This window comes from Colletotrichum siamense (assembly GCF_013390195.1).
Source record: "Colletotrichum siamense strain Cg363 chromosome Unknown KSG_Cg363_contig06, whole genome shotgun sequence".
In the NCBI taxonomy this organism is placed as follows: domain Eukaryota; kingdom Fungi; phylum Ascomycota; class Sordariomycetes; order Glomerellales; family Glomerellaceae; genus Colletotrichum; species Colletotrichum siamense.
Window position 1 is genome coordinate 1,661,025 of NW_023501019.1, and position 17,066 is coordinate 1,678,090.

Sequence of the window (17,066 nt, forward strand, 5' to 3'; positions counted from 1 at the left end):
ACCATGAGAGTCCACTGCGGCAAGGACACCATCCCCGCCCAGTGTATGGGTAGTTGTCCGGATGCGCGTTTGAACGTTGCCTGCCATCCGAGGGTTCGTTCGGTGGTGATTGGAATGATGTGAAAGTGTCAAGTTGATATAGAAATTATAAACCAAGCAGTTCTCAATCACGCTTCTACATACACAGTATATATTATTTTAATACTTATTTAGTCACCGCTGCCTGCCTACTTCAGCGTGATATGACGTCGCTAAAATAAGTTGTGGCCAGAGACCTACCTCTGGAGGTGTTGAACGTTACGGATGGAGGAGAAGGCACTCTTCCGCTGCCTACTTAGCATGTGCTTTCTTTTCCGAGGTTTCTGTGAGCAAGGATGGCGAGACGGGTTGCGTTGAAAGTAATGGAATCTTGAGATGACGGGAGGTACTGTCATGTGTAGCTAAGGAGCGTATCTCGTACACTAAGGTAGTGGAGGTGAGGAACGTAAGGTAAGGTAGTCAGTCGTAGGTCCCTAGATGGTTGAGATTTTAGCATTCTGTTTAGGTACAATGCGCTGCGATTACCGGGCTGTGTACATACTACTTACCTAGGTACCTTAGGTAAGGTACGCAGTAAGTCCGACGCTGGGGCATCCATGCTGATGCCTCTCAAAGTACCCTGTCGTTATTAATCATGACCAGCTCGAATTGGAATGGCGGCTAGGCTACGCCTGTCTTGCGCTTCTCATCGCCCTCCACTGCCTGACCAAGTCCCCATCTCTACCCCCAGTTCTCTGTGCTTTTAGTCTTTCGGTGCCAGTTTACAGCTGCCAGTGACCATTTCTTCCATCAACTTGGCATTGGCGTTAGCTCAAACGTGAGATTGATGTATCCGCCCTATGCTTCTCCCGCTTCCCTCCTCAATCAGACTCGACTTTCTGTCTCTCTTTCTCTCTCTCCCCCCCCTATCTATCTCCATCCCATTCGACATTGCGCGCCGCATGAAGTGGCCTAACACGTGCGACGACCACTTGCCCATAAGCTGAGCCGCGCAGCGCAGCGCAACCGTTGTGCCTCGCGCCCGCGACCGTCTTACTATCTTGCCTGTCCGCCGCCCCCGAGGCCTGCGGTTCCCCCTCCGACCACCATCAGATAACCTATCTTCGCCTGCCCCGGATTCTCGTCGCCGCACTTCATACCCGCAGTCGACTACGACTTCGCCTTCTCCTAATCGTTTTTATTTCCGCATTCGCAATGTCCTCGAGTACACCCACGCCTCCGGACACGAACGGCGCCAACTCCCACAAACGTCCAAGGGGCGGGAGCCCAGGCGCCGATTCCAACGGCAAGGATCCAGCGACCGACAACACCAATGTTCCCAAACCGAAGCGCCTAGCATGTATGATTTGTCGGAAACGCAAGTTGAAGTGCGACGGTGTTAGACCGAGTTGCAGCACGTGTGCTAGGTTGGGTCATTCTTGCGCCTATGATGAAGTTCGTAGGAAAAGCGGTCCAAAGCGGGGATACGTCAAGGCTCTGGAGGAACGACTGAGTGAGTCCGTCTGTGCGATACCATCGCCATAGGTCGAAGCCTTCCGGCCTGTTTCCGTTGCTCCCTCTTTCTTTAACTGACCAAGTTTCTTTGCGCCTATTCAAGAGCAAGTTGAAACCCTTCTCAAGACCCAAGACCCCCCCGCCGCACCCGCCGATCCCTCCAGGACGATACCCCTTGGCCTTGACACCACATCTAGCCGCACTCAGCAAGCTGCCCCGACTTCGAACTTCAACGTAGCGTCCTCAAACCTGAATGTTCCCACCGATCGCGATGCTGAACGCTGGAGATTCCATGGCGAGTCGCCCCAAACCCAAAATGCGCCCGCTCCTCCCGTGGACGACTTCAATTTCAACTCCAACATGTCGATGGGAATGAACAACGTTGGGAGTAACTTTACCTGGGAAATGATTGGGTTGGGTTTAGAAGAGCCCCTTCCCCCGCAGGAAACGATTGACGAGCTGTTAGTGCCACACCTATCGAGAAGCTCGAGTTTTGCTGCACCCCGACTAACACTCCGATTTCAGCCATCAAATCTACTTTGAAAAGTGTCACCCTTCGGTTCCCATGATTCATAAATATAGATATCTAGCTGCCATGAACCTGTAGAAAACCCCCAATATCCTTCACATGTCCCTCCAAGACGCTGACTTCTCTAGGGCGCCCAACCAACGACCTCCAGTTGCGCTGCGGTACGCCATATGGACTTTGGCGTGCTCAATCACTGAGAAGTACATTGATCTCAAGGATCTTTTTTACCAGAGAGCCCGCAAGTATGTCGAAGCAGACTACATCAAAGGCTACGGCGAACACATGATTTCCGTGGCCCACGCACAAACACATGTGCTTTTGGCTTCCTATGAGTTCAAGATGATGTACTTCCCAAGGGCCTGGATGAGCACAGGCTCAGCCGTTCGTCTTTGCCAAATGTGAGTAGAGTCTTACTATGCTATCACCCGGAGGCTAAATGTGGGTTAGGATTGGGCTGCACAGGCTCGATGGCGCCGGCCTGGATGTGAAGCAATGCCTCCCACCACCGCGAGACTGGACGGAACGTGAGGAGAGACGGCGTACGTTCTGGATGGCGTTCTGTGAGGACCGCTACGCCAGCATTGGAACTGGATGGCCCATGACTGTTGACGAAAAGGACGTTATGACCAATCTACCATCATCAGAGGAGGCCTTCGACATGAGCCGGCCTGAGCAAACTCAGTCTCTACAAGAATGTATGAGTCCGTCTGGAGCCGGAAAGCTGTCGTCTTTCGGTGGTATTGTGCTCATGGCATGCCTCTTCGGTCGGAACCTCATCCACCTTCATCGGCCTGACGTGGACGACAGAGATCACGATCTAAACGGCGAATTCTGGAAGCGCCATCGTACTATGGACAATATCTTGCTCAATACTTCGCTTTGCCTGCCAACACATCTCAAACTTCCCGCCGGTCTCGGGAACCCAAATATCGTCTTTACTAACATGAGCATCCATACGTCTACTATCTGTCTTCATCAAGCAGCAATTTTCAAAGCCGACAAGAACCGCCTCCCGGCGTCCGTGAGTGCCGAGAGCAAAGTTCGGTGCATCACCGCAGCGAACGAAATCGCGAGCATCATGAGGACCATTTCGCACATGGACCTTTCCGCGGTACGTGGATGGAGAAGCACGCTATCTTGGCTAACTCATGCTGATATACCCAGATGAATCCTTTCATTTCATTCTGCCTCTACGTGGCTGCGAGAGTCTTTGTTCAATATCTCAAGAGTCGGCCGGATGACAGCCAAACAGCCGACTCACTGAGGTTTCTCTTATCTGCTATGAACGCGCTCAAGAGAAGAAACCCTCTCACGGAATCTTTCCTTGTGCAGCTTGATGTTGACCTGGAGGCCTTGGCGATGCGGATACCGAAGCTGAAGTCAGCTTTCCCGCGCAGTGGCGATAGCGTGAGTTCTAACATGGAAAGTGCGTTCCTCCAATTCGCTAGCTAATGAGTACGCTGCAGCCCAATGCAAACGGCGGGACCCGTGGGCCGGTATGTGACGACCCTGAAGGGGTGCAGGGTATCATGTCCTACCGCAACGAATGCCATTTCATGAAGGTTGGGGGCGACAATGGGAACGCGGCGGCGGCACCAAGTATTGTTGAGCCCGAGCTAGACACAGATGGCGGTCCGAACTCAGCCTCCACCGGGTTCGGAGGTCAGAACTGGCTGTCGGCCGAACCGCCCATAGCATACGAGGGGAACAGACCCGGAGTCCAGTTACGTGGATCAGTCCTGACTCCCAGCTCGGGTTCTCTATATGACAAATCTGGGTCGAGCAGCGGGCATATGACTGGATTCGGGCAAAGTGAAAGCAGCGGCGACAACAATATGTCTGGCTCGCCCGACGCGGAGCAGTCGAACAGACCGACACCTAATTCTAGCTCGGCCTCGGAACAAAGAATGAACATTGCATCGGGTGGCAGCAATTCTTTCGACGCGAGCCCCGTCGCTGGGCACCAGAACATCGACTCACAAGGCAACGGAGACGCAAATGTGAACTTTTTCAACGATGCCAGCGCTTTTGGGATCAGGGGCACAGGCTTGACGCCAAACCAGAGGTTTTCCATGCCAGCGACGCCTGGAGCAGATTTTGGAATGTCCAGCGGATGGGGAGACTTACAAGGGCAGACGGGTATGACGCCAGTCGCCGAAGGGGTGTTGCGGTCATTGATGAATATGGGGCCGATGGATGCAATGGATCTTTCGTCGTGGGATGCTTCAAACTGAAGGCGGGGGTCTGGAAAATGTGTCTTGTCATGGGCTTGGACTGGACTCGAGGGACGCTTTACGAGACAGGAAACGGAAACGTGTGAAGAATAATATCCTGTACGACCGGCGGCTTCGCAGCTTTGGATATGTGTATAATTGAGGGCTGAATGGAGCTACGCTGGTAGTGCCATGGTGTTCGACTTGGTGGGTAAATTTGGATTCTGCGAGGCTTAGGAATAAACCACACGACTCTCATGACGGCAATGCGATACCAACAGCTAGAAGGAAGAATTGGCATGTTTACGTGACTGAGGGTTTTCAGGTGTATGTCAGCTACGGATAGGCCGCAATACTGGACGTGGACGGCACGTTCCGGGGTTGGTGGCCCATTTCTCGTCTTGGTCCGTGCACAAGCCGCTGCCCTGCCACAACCCCCGCTGCAACCCCCGCTGCTGACAGGTTGAGTTGGTTGGCTAAGGTATGTACCTTGAGGTCCGACAGCACTCCATCCACTTTTGCTCCTGGTGACACTACCATTAGCGATATGGAATGCACGACGCTTTAAAGCAGCAACACAACATCCAAATACCAATGCCTGATTCTGCGGGCCCTTTCGACTTACGTCCAGGCAGTGCGGCCTCTCCTCATGGTCCCCATTCCATTCCCTCTCAGCAAGCGCAGCAGCAACAGCACGTGATCGTGCAGCAACAACTCCCACCAGCTCCGCAACTCGCCGCCCCCGTAACCCACTTGCGGTCCGGACCCCCGATCGATTTGGCCGATATCGAGACCTCCGACCCTCTTTGTCATGGTGATATGAGTGATACACAACACGCTCGTGACAAACAGCAGCATCCTATCGGGCCCGTCGTGCAGACCACCTATGCACCAACGCAACCACCGCTATCCCCTCACGAACACTCTCGTGGTCACGCTCATCAGCCTCTGCCACTGCCGGATCGACACGGCTCATTCGGCATTTTAACGCCTGGTCCCGCTATTCCAACTGCGGCGGCAGTGAGGCTAGGAGAATCACTTGTCGGTCCAAGTGGTTACATCCCTATTGACGGCACTACAGCCCCAGGCTGGAGACCTCATGGTAGTCTTCTCAGCAGTAAATGGGTCATCGACCCTCCAAATCTTGACGAGTGGCGGCAGAAGCTATTTGACGCTGACGGGCTCATTATCCTCAGCAACGACCAGCAAGTCTCTCCCCCCGCCTGAAGAGGGAAAACAAATATTAGATTTCCATGATAGAGGGTCCCAGTGCTCATACTGGCCACAGGTTTGAGGCGTATTTCCCTCACGTAGACAATGTCTACTCCCACAGGTCGACGCAGACGTACAAGAAAAAGCCTTTCATATCTCACTATTGGGACTGTCGGCTCAAGGGTCGACCACCGGGGACCAAGAAGTCAGATGACCCGAACAAGAAGAGGAGAAATCGCGTTTCTCGGAAGTTGAACCTCTGCGATGTCAAAATCAAAATCACCGAATACTTTCCTGGGGCTACGCTGCACGATCTGGATGACGGCAGTTATGTGCCCCTGGATGGTGTCCAGACGCTCAATGGAGCGCACACGGTTCTTGCCCCCCCCGGAGAGAAACAGCTGCGTATTCTTCCGGCTACGATGAACAATCTGCCCGCTCTTGGACAAAAGTTTTGGACCATTCAGCGAGTCAACGGTCACATCAGCATCAGCGGCATCCCCGGCCCGCACAAGCATAGTCTTGCAAAGAGCGATGAGGTCAAGAAGAACAGCATTCAACGCCATCTTGTTAAACAAAATCAGGAGGCATTCAAAGTGAGAAATTCGCCGCAACCATCGTGGTGGGTCAATGCGACAATAACTTACCTGACAATCTATGTACAGAGTGACGGTCTTAAGAAGGCCTCGGGTAGAGCACATTGGACAGCCAAGAAGCATGAAAAGGATAGCGATCTGAAACTTTACTCGGCATGCTACTGGTATGTTGACAAAAGAAACTCTCCCCGTTTGACTCGTACATTTGCTGATGCATCCAAACCACGTAGCCCGTTTTCTCAGCGAGTTTGGATCGCTCTCGAGGCCAAAGGACTGGCATATCAATATTGCGAAGAAGATCCGTACAAAGCACCCGCATCACAGGAACTGCTCGAAGCCAATCCTAGGGGGGCTGTGCCTGCAATTCGCCAAGGTGATTGGGCCTGTGCCGAGAGCGCGGTGATACTGGAATATGTGAGTCCCTCTTGCGGGCCAGATCTCATTGGCGTATACAAACACGTCGTCGAGCTAACCCTTTCAGCTTGAGGAAATGGACAAGGCGATTCCGCTCCTTCCGACTGATTCGCGTCTCCGTGCAAATTGTCGTTTATGGATCGACCACGTACGTAGAAGCTGTCGCTAATTCCGTTCATCTAGGCTGACGATGATTGAAGATCAACTCTCGCCTCGTTCCTGCCTTCTACCGCTTACTCCACAACCACGACGTGGCAAAGCATTCACAATACATTGAGAGACTCCAAGAATCCATCAAGGACCTAGTTCTCGCTGCCGATGAAGAGGTGATAAGTGCCCTTTTGCATATCTCACGTACATGTTTCACGTCAGCCGGGTTCCGATCCACAAGCATTGCTAACCAATACGCAATTTTCCACAGGGTCCCTTCTTCCTCGGGAGCAGCCTCTCCCTAGTTGATATCCATTTCGCCCCCTTCGCCCTCCGCCTCTCTCGAATCCTGCAGCCGCTCCGTGGTTGGACTGCTCCGGCGCCGGGACTACGGTGGGCCAAGTGGCTAGATTCGCTCGAGAACAACGCGCATATAAGAGCTACTACGAGTGGAAAGGATATTTACGCAGACACCGTGGAGTTATTGGAGATTGCTCTGGATCCGGATGGTCATATAGGCACCTGACGTCGATAAAGCTTCATGTCTCGGATGACGATTCCTAATCGACAAAGTTGAAAGATTTCAATAGACGTCAAATGCCACAAGCCACATTAAGATAATGAGTTGCTACAGATTGATATCGTGGTGCTGACATGCAGTGTATGATGAAATTGCACGAGTTGAAATCGTACGCCTGCCATGTGATCCTGGGCTGATACAGCTAGCCCTTTACGGATCAGTAGCCTGTGAAGGTGTAGGCGATGATCTCCTTCGCTTCAAATCATGCCATTTATCTTTGACAGTGATGACCTCGCCGAGTTGCCTTGCCCTCTCCCGCCCCTCACCCAGTTCTTCAAGAGTCTTTTGCTCCAGCACACGTCGCCCGTCCTCGTCTATCGTCCATCGCTGAGAGTCGGGTAGATAGGCCCAGGAGAAGACGGCGCCGATGGCCACAAACGAGCCGAAAAGGAGAAAAATTAGGCCCTGTCGGTTCGCGGCAGTATAGGACGAGTTGATTCCATAGACAACAAGCAACGCAACGATGCTGCCAAGTTTACCGGCCGCGGCAGAGATACCGTGGCACGTACAGCGGTAGCACGTCGGAAATATTTCAGCCGGGATGATGAATGTAAGTGTGTTTGCCCCTGGACGTGTGTCAACCGACGTGTTCTCGAAAAGAGACCGGATGGTGCTGCGGCAAGACCCAGTGACTTACCAAAGTTGAACATGAAATGACACAATGCTACGAAAACGATGGTAGCTGGCGCACCTTCAGTCCGATTGACCCCATAGTACACGCAGCCCGTGATGACGAATAGGATGGCGAGAACGAAAAAAGATATCGTCAGCCACAGACGTCTGGGGATACGGTTTGCGAATATGACGAAGCAGGCGCTTCCGGCAATGGAGGCGAGAGAGACGGTAAGCAGATATTGCTTGGCCTGCTCTAGGAGCACGTCATAAATTGTGTTGCACGGCAATGTTGCATCCGTTTGCCAAATCGGCAGGCCTGTCTTGCTCCACATCCTCGCTGTGGCATTACCATCTTCCCATTTTGAATTCCAGCACGACAGCCTTTCGTCAATAGGGGTCGGTCCCGTCGTCGCCCACATGTCTGACAGGGTCCCTCTGTTATCGAGTGATAGCCCGTAAAAGGAAACATCTGTGAGAAGGGTTCATTTCTTCAGCCATTTCGCTCACGGCGTCAAGGTCCGGCTTTTGACAGTCTTGGCGCTTACCTAAAAAAAACCATGTTGCAGCGGTGCCTGCACGGTGTCAGTGATGGGGGCCTCATCGACTCGGGCAACCAAGAGTTCCTCGGCCTGGGGGAGGTGTGCTTGCCTACCTAGGAGATAGTACCAATTTCCGTCCTCGATGAAGTATTTGTGAAGATCCTCCTTGGAGAACTGAATGGGCATAGGCTGTGCCGAGTTGGTGGTATGCATTCCATCAGCGGCAGCCATGGGATACCCAGCCGGTGCACCAGGAGGCGCACCGTACACTCTTTGCGTATTCCTTAGAGCAATACCGGGCTTGTTACGGACCTCGAGACTGTATAATCCACAGTCGAACAGGAAGAACCTAAATATGATAGCCAGGAGTGCTGGGACAGCACCTGAGCCGATGACGATGCGCCAAATCCCGTCAACCGTACGGCGACACTCTCTGTCAAACTTCATGTCAAGGCCGCATTGCATTTCTTGTAAACCCGCGCTTTGCTCCCGACCAACAAGCACCCAAAGACCAACCAACTGAGCCAAAGCTTGTCCAATAGGTTGCATCATGAAGGTCTGCAAAGAGCTATGTAAGTACAAGTTTAGCAACTATCGAACTCATCGGAACTCACGGAAGAGATCATGGTCCCTCGCGACTGCGTGCTCGACCACTCTGAGGTTATGACTGCGCTGAGAGGGTATTCCGCGCCGATACCTGAACTGATCATTAGTTCTGGGCCTTGGGAGCGGAGCAAGTATGCTGGAGGCAGGCTGACCTATACCCATGACGAAGCGCCACTTTATGATCCAATCGAGTCAGTTTAATCTATTGAGACAGAGGGAAAGAACCTAGAAGAGAAACGAACCCATATAAAAAGTCCTAGGAAGCTCATGTCGTCGAAGCCATAGCTACTGGTTGCCACTCCGATGGTGGACACGATAACGAGAACGAGCTCGATACCATAGAGACGGGTCCGGCCATAGAAGTCAGCCAAGAAGCCGAACAGAAGCTGCCCGATGACAGAGCCCAGGAGAGTGAAGAAGTTGATGAGCAAGCCTTGCCATCTTGAGCCGTGTGATGGCCAGTATACGAAGGCAATGGAGGCGAGAATGACATTGGTAGAAAAGAGATTGTATCTGAGTGTAAAGGAAGTCAAAATGAGGACAAAGTGAGAGTTGTCTGCGACATCAGTGAAGTGACATACGAGTCTGTCAGAAAGCCAGAAGCTGCCACGCCCCAGATGCGGAGATTCCATGAGTTGAGGTCAAGTTCATATCGCAGCTGGCGTCGATCCTGGGGGACGAGTTAGTAGCGGTCCAGGTCCGTTCCGAGTACCGAGGGGGAAGCGGAGGTGAACGGACGGCGTACCTGATCATCGCGGGGGGGCAAGGCGGAGCTATCACTGCCCAAAAAGCCGCGATTCCTCCTCGCCAGAGGATCGGGCAGAGCCGACATGGCTCAGTAACAGGCTACGTCGGGTCACTTTGATGCTTGGAGAGGGATGAAATGTTGCTTCGCGGAAATGGGTAAGTTAACGATGCGTACAGATCGGCAACAGGGGAGAGACGCAGGATCGGCGGGGCCTATGGACATTGAATGCGCTGCGCGAAAGGCGACCAATACAGAGAGGAACAAAGTAATAAGGGCAGGTGTTTGGTGGCAGTGCGGAACGACGTAGAGAAGGGGAGAGAGGTCGGGGAAGTCAGGCGAGATGGGCAAACGGGTCGCTCTACCTTACCGGGGCAGACCCGTTTCGCTCGAGGTTGACGGGAGGTTTATAGTTACCTAACGTACGGAGACTGTATTCGTACCTCCACTACCTAGTACCTACCTTAAGGGAAGGTAGGTGGGTAGGCATGGTACGTGGGCAGAAGGGCTGGAAGGTTGGAGCTGCGGTGAGAGGGCGATGAAAACAATGCAGACGGAATGACAATGGGGATTTTGAGAAACCTGCAGACGGATAGTAAAGTAAAAACCAAATGAAAAAGGCTTACAATGATTATCTTACCTTCCATTGACTGAGTGCATCGCATCGCATCGCACATCTACACCCAGGTAGCGCGGGTACTTACACTACCCGACCTGACCTTACGGAGGATCCGGAGGCGTGGGCAGCCTCAGCCTCCAGGGGTTTTTGTTTGGGCACCTCATGCTAAGATGCAATTGCAGATGGCGACCTGGCTCGCGCGCACCAGTCGTAATGCACAGTTCTGCAGCGTGAGCAATGGTCGAGGAAAAGAGTGCATGGATGGCGGCAGGGTCCAGCGAACTGGCCAGGAGCTGCGAGAGAAACGCAGCACCAGTCGCTGGCGCATGCCTCCCCTATGAGCCTTATCATTGGCCGTCCCGACGACGCGGTTGGGCTTCCTTTCTCGGGTGGACGTGCCATAATAGGACACTAGACGACGCTGGATGGGATGAGCTCCCCACGCGGGCCTCTCTCCCCCACCCAAGAACTTGAGTGTGAGCGCAACTGCGCTGCGCCGACTTGCCTTAGACCTAAGGTACTTACCTAGGTAGGTAGTAAAGTAAAGAAAGCATGGAGGCTGAAGCCATTGGATGGTACCTTATCAGGCGACAGCTGTGAGAGAGAGAGAGTACTGCATAATATACACTACCTTACGCTGTGAAGTGCGGGCACACACACTACCTTGCCTAAGGTAGGTACCTACCTTTCCTACCTACCTTGAGGTACCTTAGGTCCCGCTGAAAGGGCTCTCCCGACCTTGCGACCCCGCTCCGTTGGCTTTCTCGGTACCGGGGCCAAGAACCCACGACACATCCACCTGCCAGACCCCGTCCGCCGACTTGTCGCCGACCATCCCTCCTCCTCATCTTCAGCTCGAGGACGCTCCCCATGTCAAACTCCTTTGCCATGCCACGCCGGAATGCTGACGAGTAGCGAAGCCCGCTGCATCTGCAACTCGAACGTCCCAGCAATCTGTATCGCGCACCAGGCTCAATGACATTCTGATTTCCGACGCACCCTTATCCGACGCGACGCCGTTTGAATGTCTCTCTCCCCAACTCTCCGCACTCCAAAGACACCGCCAGCTCGACCTGGGCCCTGACGACTGCGACAACATAGACGAAGCGACCAAGACGACGACGAGGACCATCGCAGCAATAAAAGGAAATCGAATTGAGATCGTCAACACCATGTCATGACTGCGCTCCCTGCCCTTTGCAGACCGTCTTGATTTGTTGACCAGCACTGGACCTCTGAGTCTATAGGCCAAACCCTCTCAAGCATGGCCGCCTCGTCCTCCGGCTCTTCTTTTACTTCTTCCTCTCTTGGCCGCCCGCCCTCCTACGCCCAACCATACGCAAGTCCGCTTGACTCAACTTGGACCCCGACGTCCGGCGCTTCAACCATCTCAGCTCTCACCTCCGAAGCCTCGGCCCCTCACGCCTCCCTCCGTCCGCTAGATCTTGGTCCCCCGGGCTATCAAGCGACCATGTACGATCTCGCTCCCTGTGCCCTTTTGCTCCCTCCTTCTCGCTACAGTCTCCACAGGCTCGGTTCCCTTTCACTCCCCTCTCTGACATCGCACGAACTACTAGAACCCTCTTTGAAAATACTCCCAACGAGCGCACTGTCTACTTAGGCCCTTGGGAGGTGGTTGGCTCCGAGCAGCGCCGCGTTCTGTGGCAGTGCAGCTACCAGAGCGAGCTTCTTGAACACTTCCGTACTTCATCTCCGCCTATCCTCTCTGTCGTGCTTACACTCAGAGTCTGACCGTCTTCTAGTTCCGTCTGATATTCCCGCCGATGTCTTTCCACATACCCTTCACTCCCGCCATCGGCCGTACACAGACCCATGCGAACTTGAGCTGTACGTCAGCTTCCGTGAGCCACACCGCGTAAGGTATACGACAGGCGAGGGCATGGTCATGCACGACCATTTAATGGAAGTCAAGTACGAGTTTACTACCGTCGAGAGCTCTCTGCGATTCCAAGGAGATGTCCGCCGAAAAGACCTAGTCGACTACTACGACATTGATGTGGTATGGTCCGACGTGCATGGACGAACAGACGGCTTTGGCAATATAAGGGGCATGGGGTTGGTGCAGAGACTAAAGCTGTGGAGAGACCGCTACTCTACCTATCACTCACTGACCGTGTTCGCCAACCGCGCCGGAGGCCGTCAGCATCGGGAATACGAGATGCACAATTTTGAAGGCGAACTGCGCAATCGCGACGATCGGCATCGCCAGGTTCGTCTGACGGTCCGCGGTAGCCGGCGCAGCAGTGCGCCGGATAGTGGCTCGTCACGTTCCCGGTTCGCCTTCTCACATCGCATGCGGCCCCGTGTCCGTTCGGGTTCGCAGGGCGGAGGCTCCAACTCGGAAGCAAGCTCATCGCCAGGCACCCTAGACATGCGCTACTTGGGTATTCAGTTCAGCAAACGTGAAGGTATGTCTCACTCCACCGTGCTGCCTACAAAAGAAGAAAAACGATGAGAGAATGGGCTGTTGAAGCAGGCTGGAGCGCTGACGGCCGCGCGACAGACTATCGCAGGTTTCTCGAGAAATGGGTCGTGGCGCACAGCTCCGACAGCGAATTCCATGGCATACCCTTTCCACCGCACCACGTTGAGCTGCCGTCTCCCCAAATCCTACCAGGAGAGATGTCGGAACTGCCATCACCTGACATAGGTAGTGGGCTTCAGCCGGTTGTCGAGCCACCAGACTCTTACGAGTCGGACTCGACTCCTTGAACGGTGCAACGCACAGTCTCTGTAAAACCAAGAGGTCTTGACTGGGTAGATTGCCAACATCACGATACCCAGAAGGGCTTGGAGGGTGGCTGTGGGTAGTGGTGCCACGAAATAACCGTGTGTGTATGCGTGGAGTGGTATGTGCATGGAATGCATGGCTGGCGAGAGCTGCCTGCTGGGTCCCTCGTGGCCAGATAAGGTCAGAGCATGGGCAGGCTTTCAGGTTGACAGCTTTGACAGACCCACCAGGAAACCTTGAAGCCCACCCGCCAGCACCTGAGAGTATTGGACAGGGAATAGGGCGAGGGACGGCGCGGGGTTCCGGCGGCTCCATCAGTGTCCTCCTCACTTCCATTGGACGCTAGGTAATTTCAGCCGAGAGTGGGGGTGCTGTCAGCGGCCCGTATCAACGTCACCATACCCAGTACCAAGGTCCCGTCTGGTGCCTTGCCTGACTGGTGACTGCACCTCACTTCTCAACCCACCTCATGTATGGCCGTGGAAAATCAGGTAGCATTGGTCTGGTCGACTCAACGGATGGTGCCGACCCAAAGTACCTAGCTATCTGCCCAGCCGCACTTTCTGCTCTCTGCACCACCCCTCGTCCAACTTCCAAACCATCCCACCGCCAAACATCGACTGATCGACCTCGTCGCAAGGTTACCTCAGTCAACGACTGCTTCCTTGCCTCAATCGTTCGCTCGTCAACAGCGTCGGTCCAAAAGTGGAAATCCTACGCCGGAGACAAGGACGTCGCCGCAGTCCCAAATATAAAACCAAATTGGCAAGCAGCTTGGCTACCGGGAACCAAGACAAATCCTTCCTTCGAACAAGTTGCCCCCAACTCCAAGCCGCCATACATTGTCGTCGTTTTCCGTTATGAAGATTATCCTGGCCATCAACGCGGGATCTAGCTCCGTTAAGATCTCCGTCTACGCGGCTGAGCCTAGACAGCCACCCCGCCAGCTCGCAGAGACATCAGTCAGCGGCCTCACGGCTCCACCCGCTCAGATTTCCTATACGCGTGCCGATGTCGAGGTCAAGAAAGACGAAAAGCTCCAGGACAAGGTTGCCACCCAGGACGACGCCTTCAAAGTCCTTCTGAAGACGCTCATAGACGACCCGGAGCTGTCTCAAATCAAGGGAAAAGACGACATTGCTCTGACTTGCCATCGCATCGTACATGGCGGCGATTATCCTTGCTCGCAGGTAATAACCTCGGACACGTACCACCATTTGGAGGAGCTCAGCGACCTTGCCCCCCTTCACAATGGCCCAGCTCTCAAGATTGTCAATTCCTGCGTGGAGCAGCTGCCTGATGCTGTCAACGTCGCCTGCTTCGATACCCAATTCCACTCGTCGATTCCGGAACACGTTCGGACCTATCCCATCAACCAAGAAATCGCCAAGAAGAACCATCTGAGAAAATACGGCTTCCACGGCATTAGCTACTCCTTCATCACGCGATCCGTGTCTGAATTTCTCGGCAAAGATCCCAGAGATATCAACATCATTGCTTTGCACCTGGGAAGCGGAGCAAGCGCCTGCGCCATTCGCAATGGCCAAAGCTGGGATACCAGCATGGGCCTCACCCCTGTTGCCGGCTTACCGGGGGCGACAAGAAGCGGTAACGTAGACCCCAGGTCAGTGCCTATCTTCCTCAAATGCCCCGGCCCGTGAACTAGTGTCTGACTTAGACGCACTTAGTCTGGTCTTCCACTATGCGAGCGATGTTGGAAAGTTATCTCCCAACTCAACATCGGAACTACATCTTACAGAGGCCGAGGAGATCCTCAACAAGCAAGCCGGGTGGAAGTCGCTCACAGGAACAACCAATTTCGGTACCATAGCAACCTCCGACGAGCCTACCCACAAGCTCGCCTTCGACATCTTTATTGATAGGGTGTGTGGCTTCATCGGCTCATACTTCGTCACTCTTGGCGGTCAGGTCGACGCTCTCGTCTTTGCTGGCGGCATCGGTGAGAAGAGCGATAAGTTGAGGAGACAGGTCGTTGACCAGTGTGCCTGCTTGGGCTTCACGATTGACGACGAGTTGAACGGCAAGAAGATTGAATCCACTGTGCAAGAAGTCGGAAAGCCGGACGGTAGGTCACGTACCTTGGTTTGCAAGACAGACGAGCAATTGGAGATGGCGAGGTTGTGCACCGAGAAGAGTGAGCTTTGGTCTTGACGAACAATTTTGGCGTTCGCACAAGATGTCGATTCTATTCCCGCCCTAAGTCGACAGCCAGCTAGCAAACGCGAGTGCAGTAGAGGGCAGGGGGCCGAGGAGTAGCTGTCGTGGAAAACACGAAGAAATCTTGTGATGGCTTAGCTCGCACCAGCTAATCTGAGTCAAATTGTCTCCCAGCCGGGTTATGGGGTGGGATTTGTTTGACGGGGTAGACGTACGAGAGAGACGAAAGCGTGAGAAAGAAAAGAAGAAGAAACATGCAACCTGAGCCACTTCCACAATTTTCCACGCCGTGCTCACTTCCCGCCCCACCACCATCCTCGCGAGATCACCGATCTTCAACTCTCATCTGGGTGCCTGCCTGGCCCGTGATGACCGCTCGCAACATGAGAAACGAGTGGGAGACGGACTGAGCGGCCTACCAACGACAGGCGATCGATGACATTCCAGTCGATGCCCATGGGTTGGTTTCCCATGTGTTCCTGAGCAACGCCAGTCAGTCATTCCAGCACATGGCGAACAGAGTTAGTGCCAGTGTGAGACATCCAACTCCGCCGGTACCTACGTTCCAATCCTCAACCAACGGTTCCTCCCCTCCCCCACCGCTTTTCTTTTTCTTTTTTTTCCTGCTCCCCCCCGTTCCTCGGCCCGAGTGTGCATCTCGATGCGTTCAAAGGTAGAAGAAGTACCGACGCAGACTGCCCGCTGTCTGTGGAACTACCTCAAGTTTGTTCAGTTGGTGCGTCCGCCAGTTCATCATGTTCGTCCATGTGGGCACTCCGGGCGAATGTCTTCCGCGGGGGAAGGGGGGGCCGGATTGCGTTACGATGCAACATGAACATCATGTCGATGCTTATGACGCCAACCCAACCGGTGATACGGCTAAAGGCAATGTCGCTTTCGCCGACGCGCAACATGGGTAGAGGCAGGCAATATGCTGATAATTTGTAGCGCATCTTTCTTCAGAGATAGCCCCCATGGGTGAGAAACCGCAGAGTATGATCACAAAAGACAGTGGGCACGCTTCATAAAAACTTTTTACTTTTTCGTATCCGCTTGTAAACCCCGTTCAACCAGGCCTAGATGGCGAACTGGCCCGTGGATGGACATTGTGGCTGGTGCCCTCGACATGTCGTCGATGAAAGCGCAACAGATCTCCAAATTCCATCCTCCAGGGATCTTTTCGCAATGAAGGAGACTCGGCTTCAACACATTGCTCCTAAGCAAGTGTGCACCTGCCTCTACCACCCTAAACCCTTACTCTCATGGAAGCTCATGCCCCACCAGAAATTTCCTTCGTACACGTGTATCCCAACCCCCTTGGGGGTCCTTCTCTCCGCCAAAGCGAAGAATCGCAAATGCGTCTGCCTTCAGCTGCTCATAAATCGAGGATCTGGGTATGTGCGCGAAGCCACAAGAACGCCAACCAAGAACAAAGTCCACCCAAGACCTTACCATCTCATGAAACAATTCCCACCAAACGCCATCGTTTTTGTTGCCGTTCCCACCGCGTGTATGTGCAGGTGCGCCATTCGTATGCTTCGCGACCTCTATCCGATATCCCATGAACAGTCGATATAATGAAATAAGAGAAATGTACGGAAAACGAGGTGTAGTCCCTGAGTTGAAAGAAAGTCCGTCTTGTATGCCTTCCCTAGGCGCAACCTTTGCTTCGTGAATCGTGTTGAACAAGAGTGACAGGGCCTGAGTCAAAGGTTCGTGGGGTATTAAATAGTCGAAACTGGCCAACGCCAAGTGTGATCACTCCCAAAAAAAATGCAAGGCAGC

General features: G+C 53.7%; 4 protein-coding genes across 4 annotated transcripts; 3 read left to right on the forward strand and 1 right to left on the reverse strand.

The window, feature by feature from the left end:
- Window positions 1–1,233: 1,233 nt before the first annotated feature.
- Window positions 1,234–4,296, forward strand: ctnR-2 (Citrinin biosynthesis transcriptional activator ctnR; the record flags this gene model as incomplete). The annotated part of the gene is made up of 7 exons (XM_036641297.1): window positions 1,234–1,531; window positions 1,637–1,994; window positions 2,059–2,136; window positions 2,191–2,460; window positions 2,510–3,173; window positions 3,227–3,469; window positions 3,529–4,296. The coding sequence occupies 7 exons, from the start codon at window positions 1,234–1,236 to the stop codon at window positions 4,294–4,296; spliced, it is 2,679 nt and encodes an 892-aa protein (XP_036493007.1).
- Window positions 4,297–7,377: 3,081 nt separating this feature from the next.
- pho-5-2 (Repressible high-affinity phosphate permease) lies at window positions 7,378–9,819 on the reverse strand (the record flags this gene model as incomplete). The annotated part of the gene is made up of 8 exons (XM_036641298.1): window positions 7,378–7,793; window positions 7,865–8,095; window positions 8,495–8,939; window positions 8,996–9,078; window positions 9,140–9,161; window positions 9,230–9,500; window positions 9,569–9,657; window positions 9,733–9,819. 8 exons carry the CDS (start codon window positions 9,817–9,819, stop codon window positions 7,378–7,380), a joined length of 1,644 nt encoding a protein of 547 aa, XP_036493006.1.
- Window positions 9,820–11,615: 1,796 nt separating this feature from the next.
- CGCS363_v009450 (uncharacterized protein) lies at window positions 11,616–13,084 on the forward strand (the record flags this gene model as incomplete). The annotated part of the gene is made up of 4 exons (XM_036641299.1): window positions 11,616–11,824; window positions 11,929–12,053; window positions 12,115–12,780; window positions 12,876–13,084. The coding sequence occupies 4 exons, from the start codon at window positions 11,616–11,618 to the stop codon at window positions 13,082–13,084; spliced, it is 1,209 nt and encodes a 402-aa protein (XP_036493752.1).
- Window positions 13,085–13,963: 879 nt separating this feature from the next.
- CGCS363_v009451 (putative acetate kinase) lies at window positions 13,964–15,275 on the forward strand (the record flags this gene model as incomplete). The annotated part of the gene is made up of 2 exons (XM_036641300.1): window positions 13,964–14,727; window positions 14,792–15,275. 2 exons carry the CDS (start codon window positions 13,964–13,966, stop codon window positions 15,273–15,275), a joined length of 1,248 nt encoding a protein of 415 aa, XP_036492985.1.
- Window positions 15,276–17,066: the final 1,791 nt, after the last annotated feature.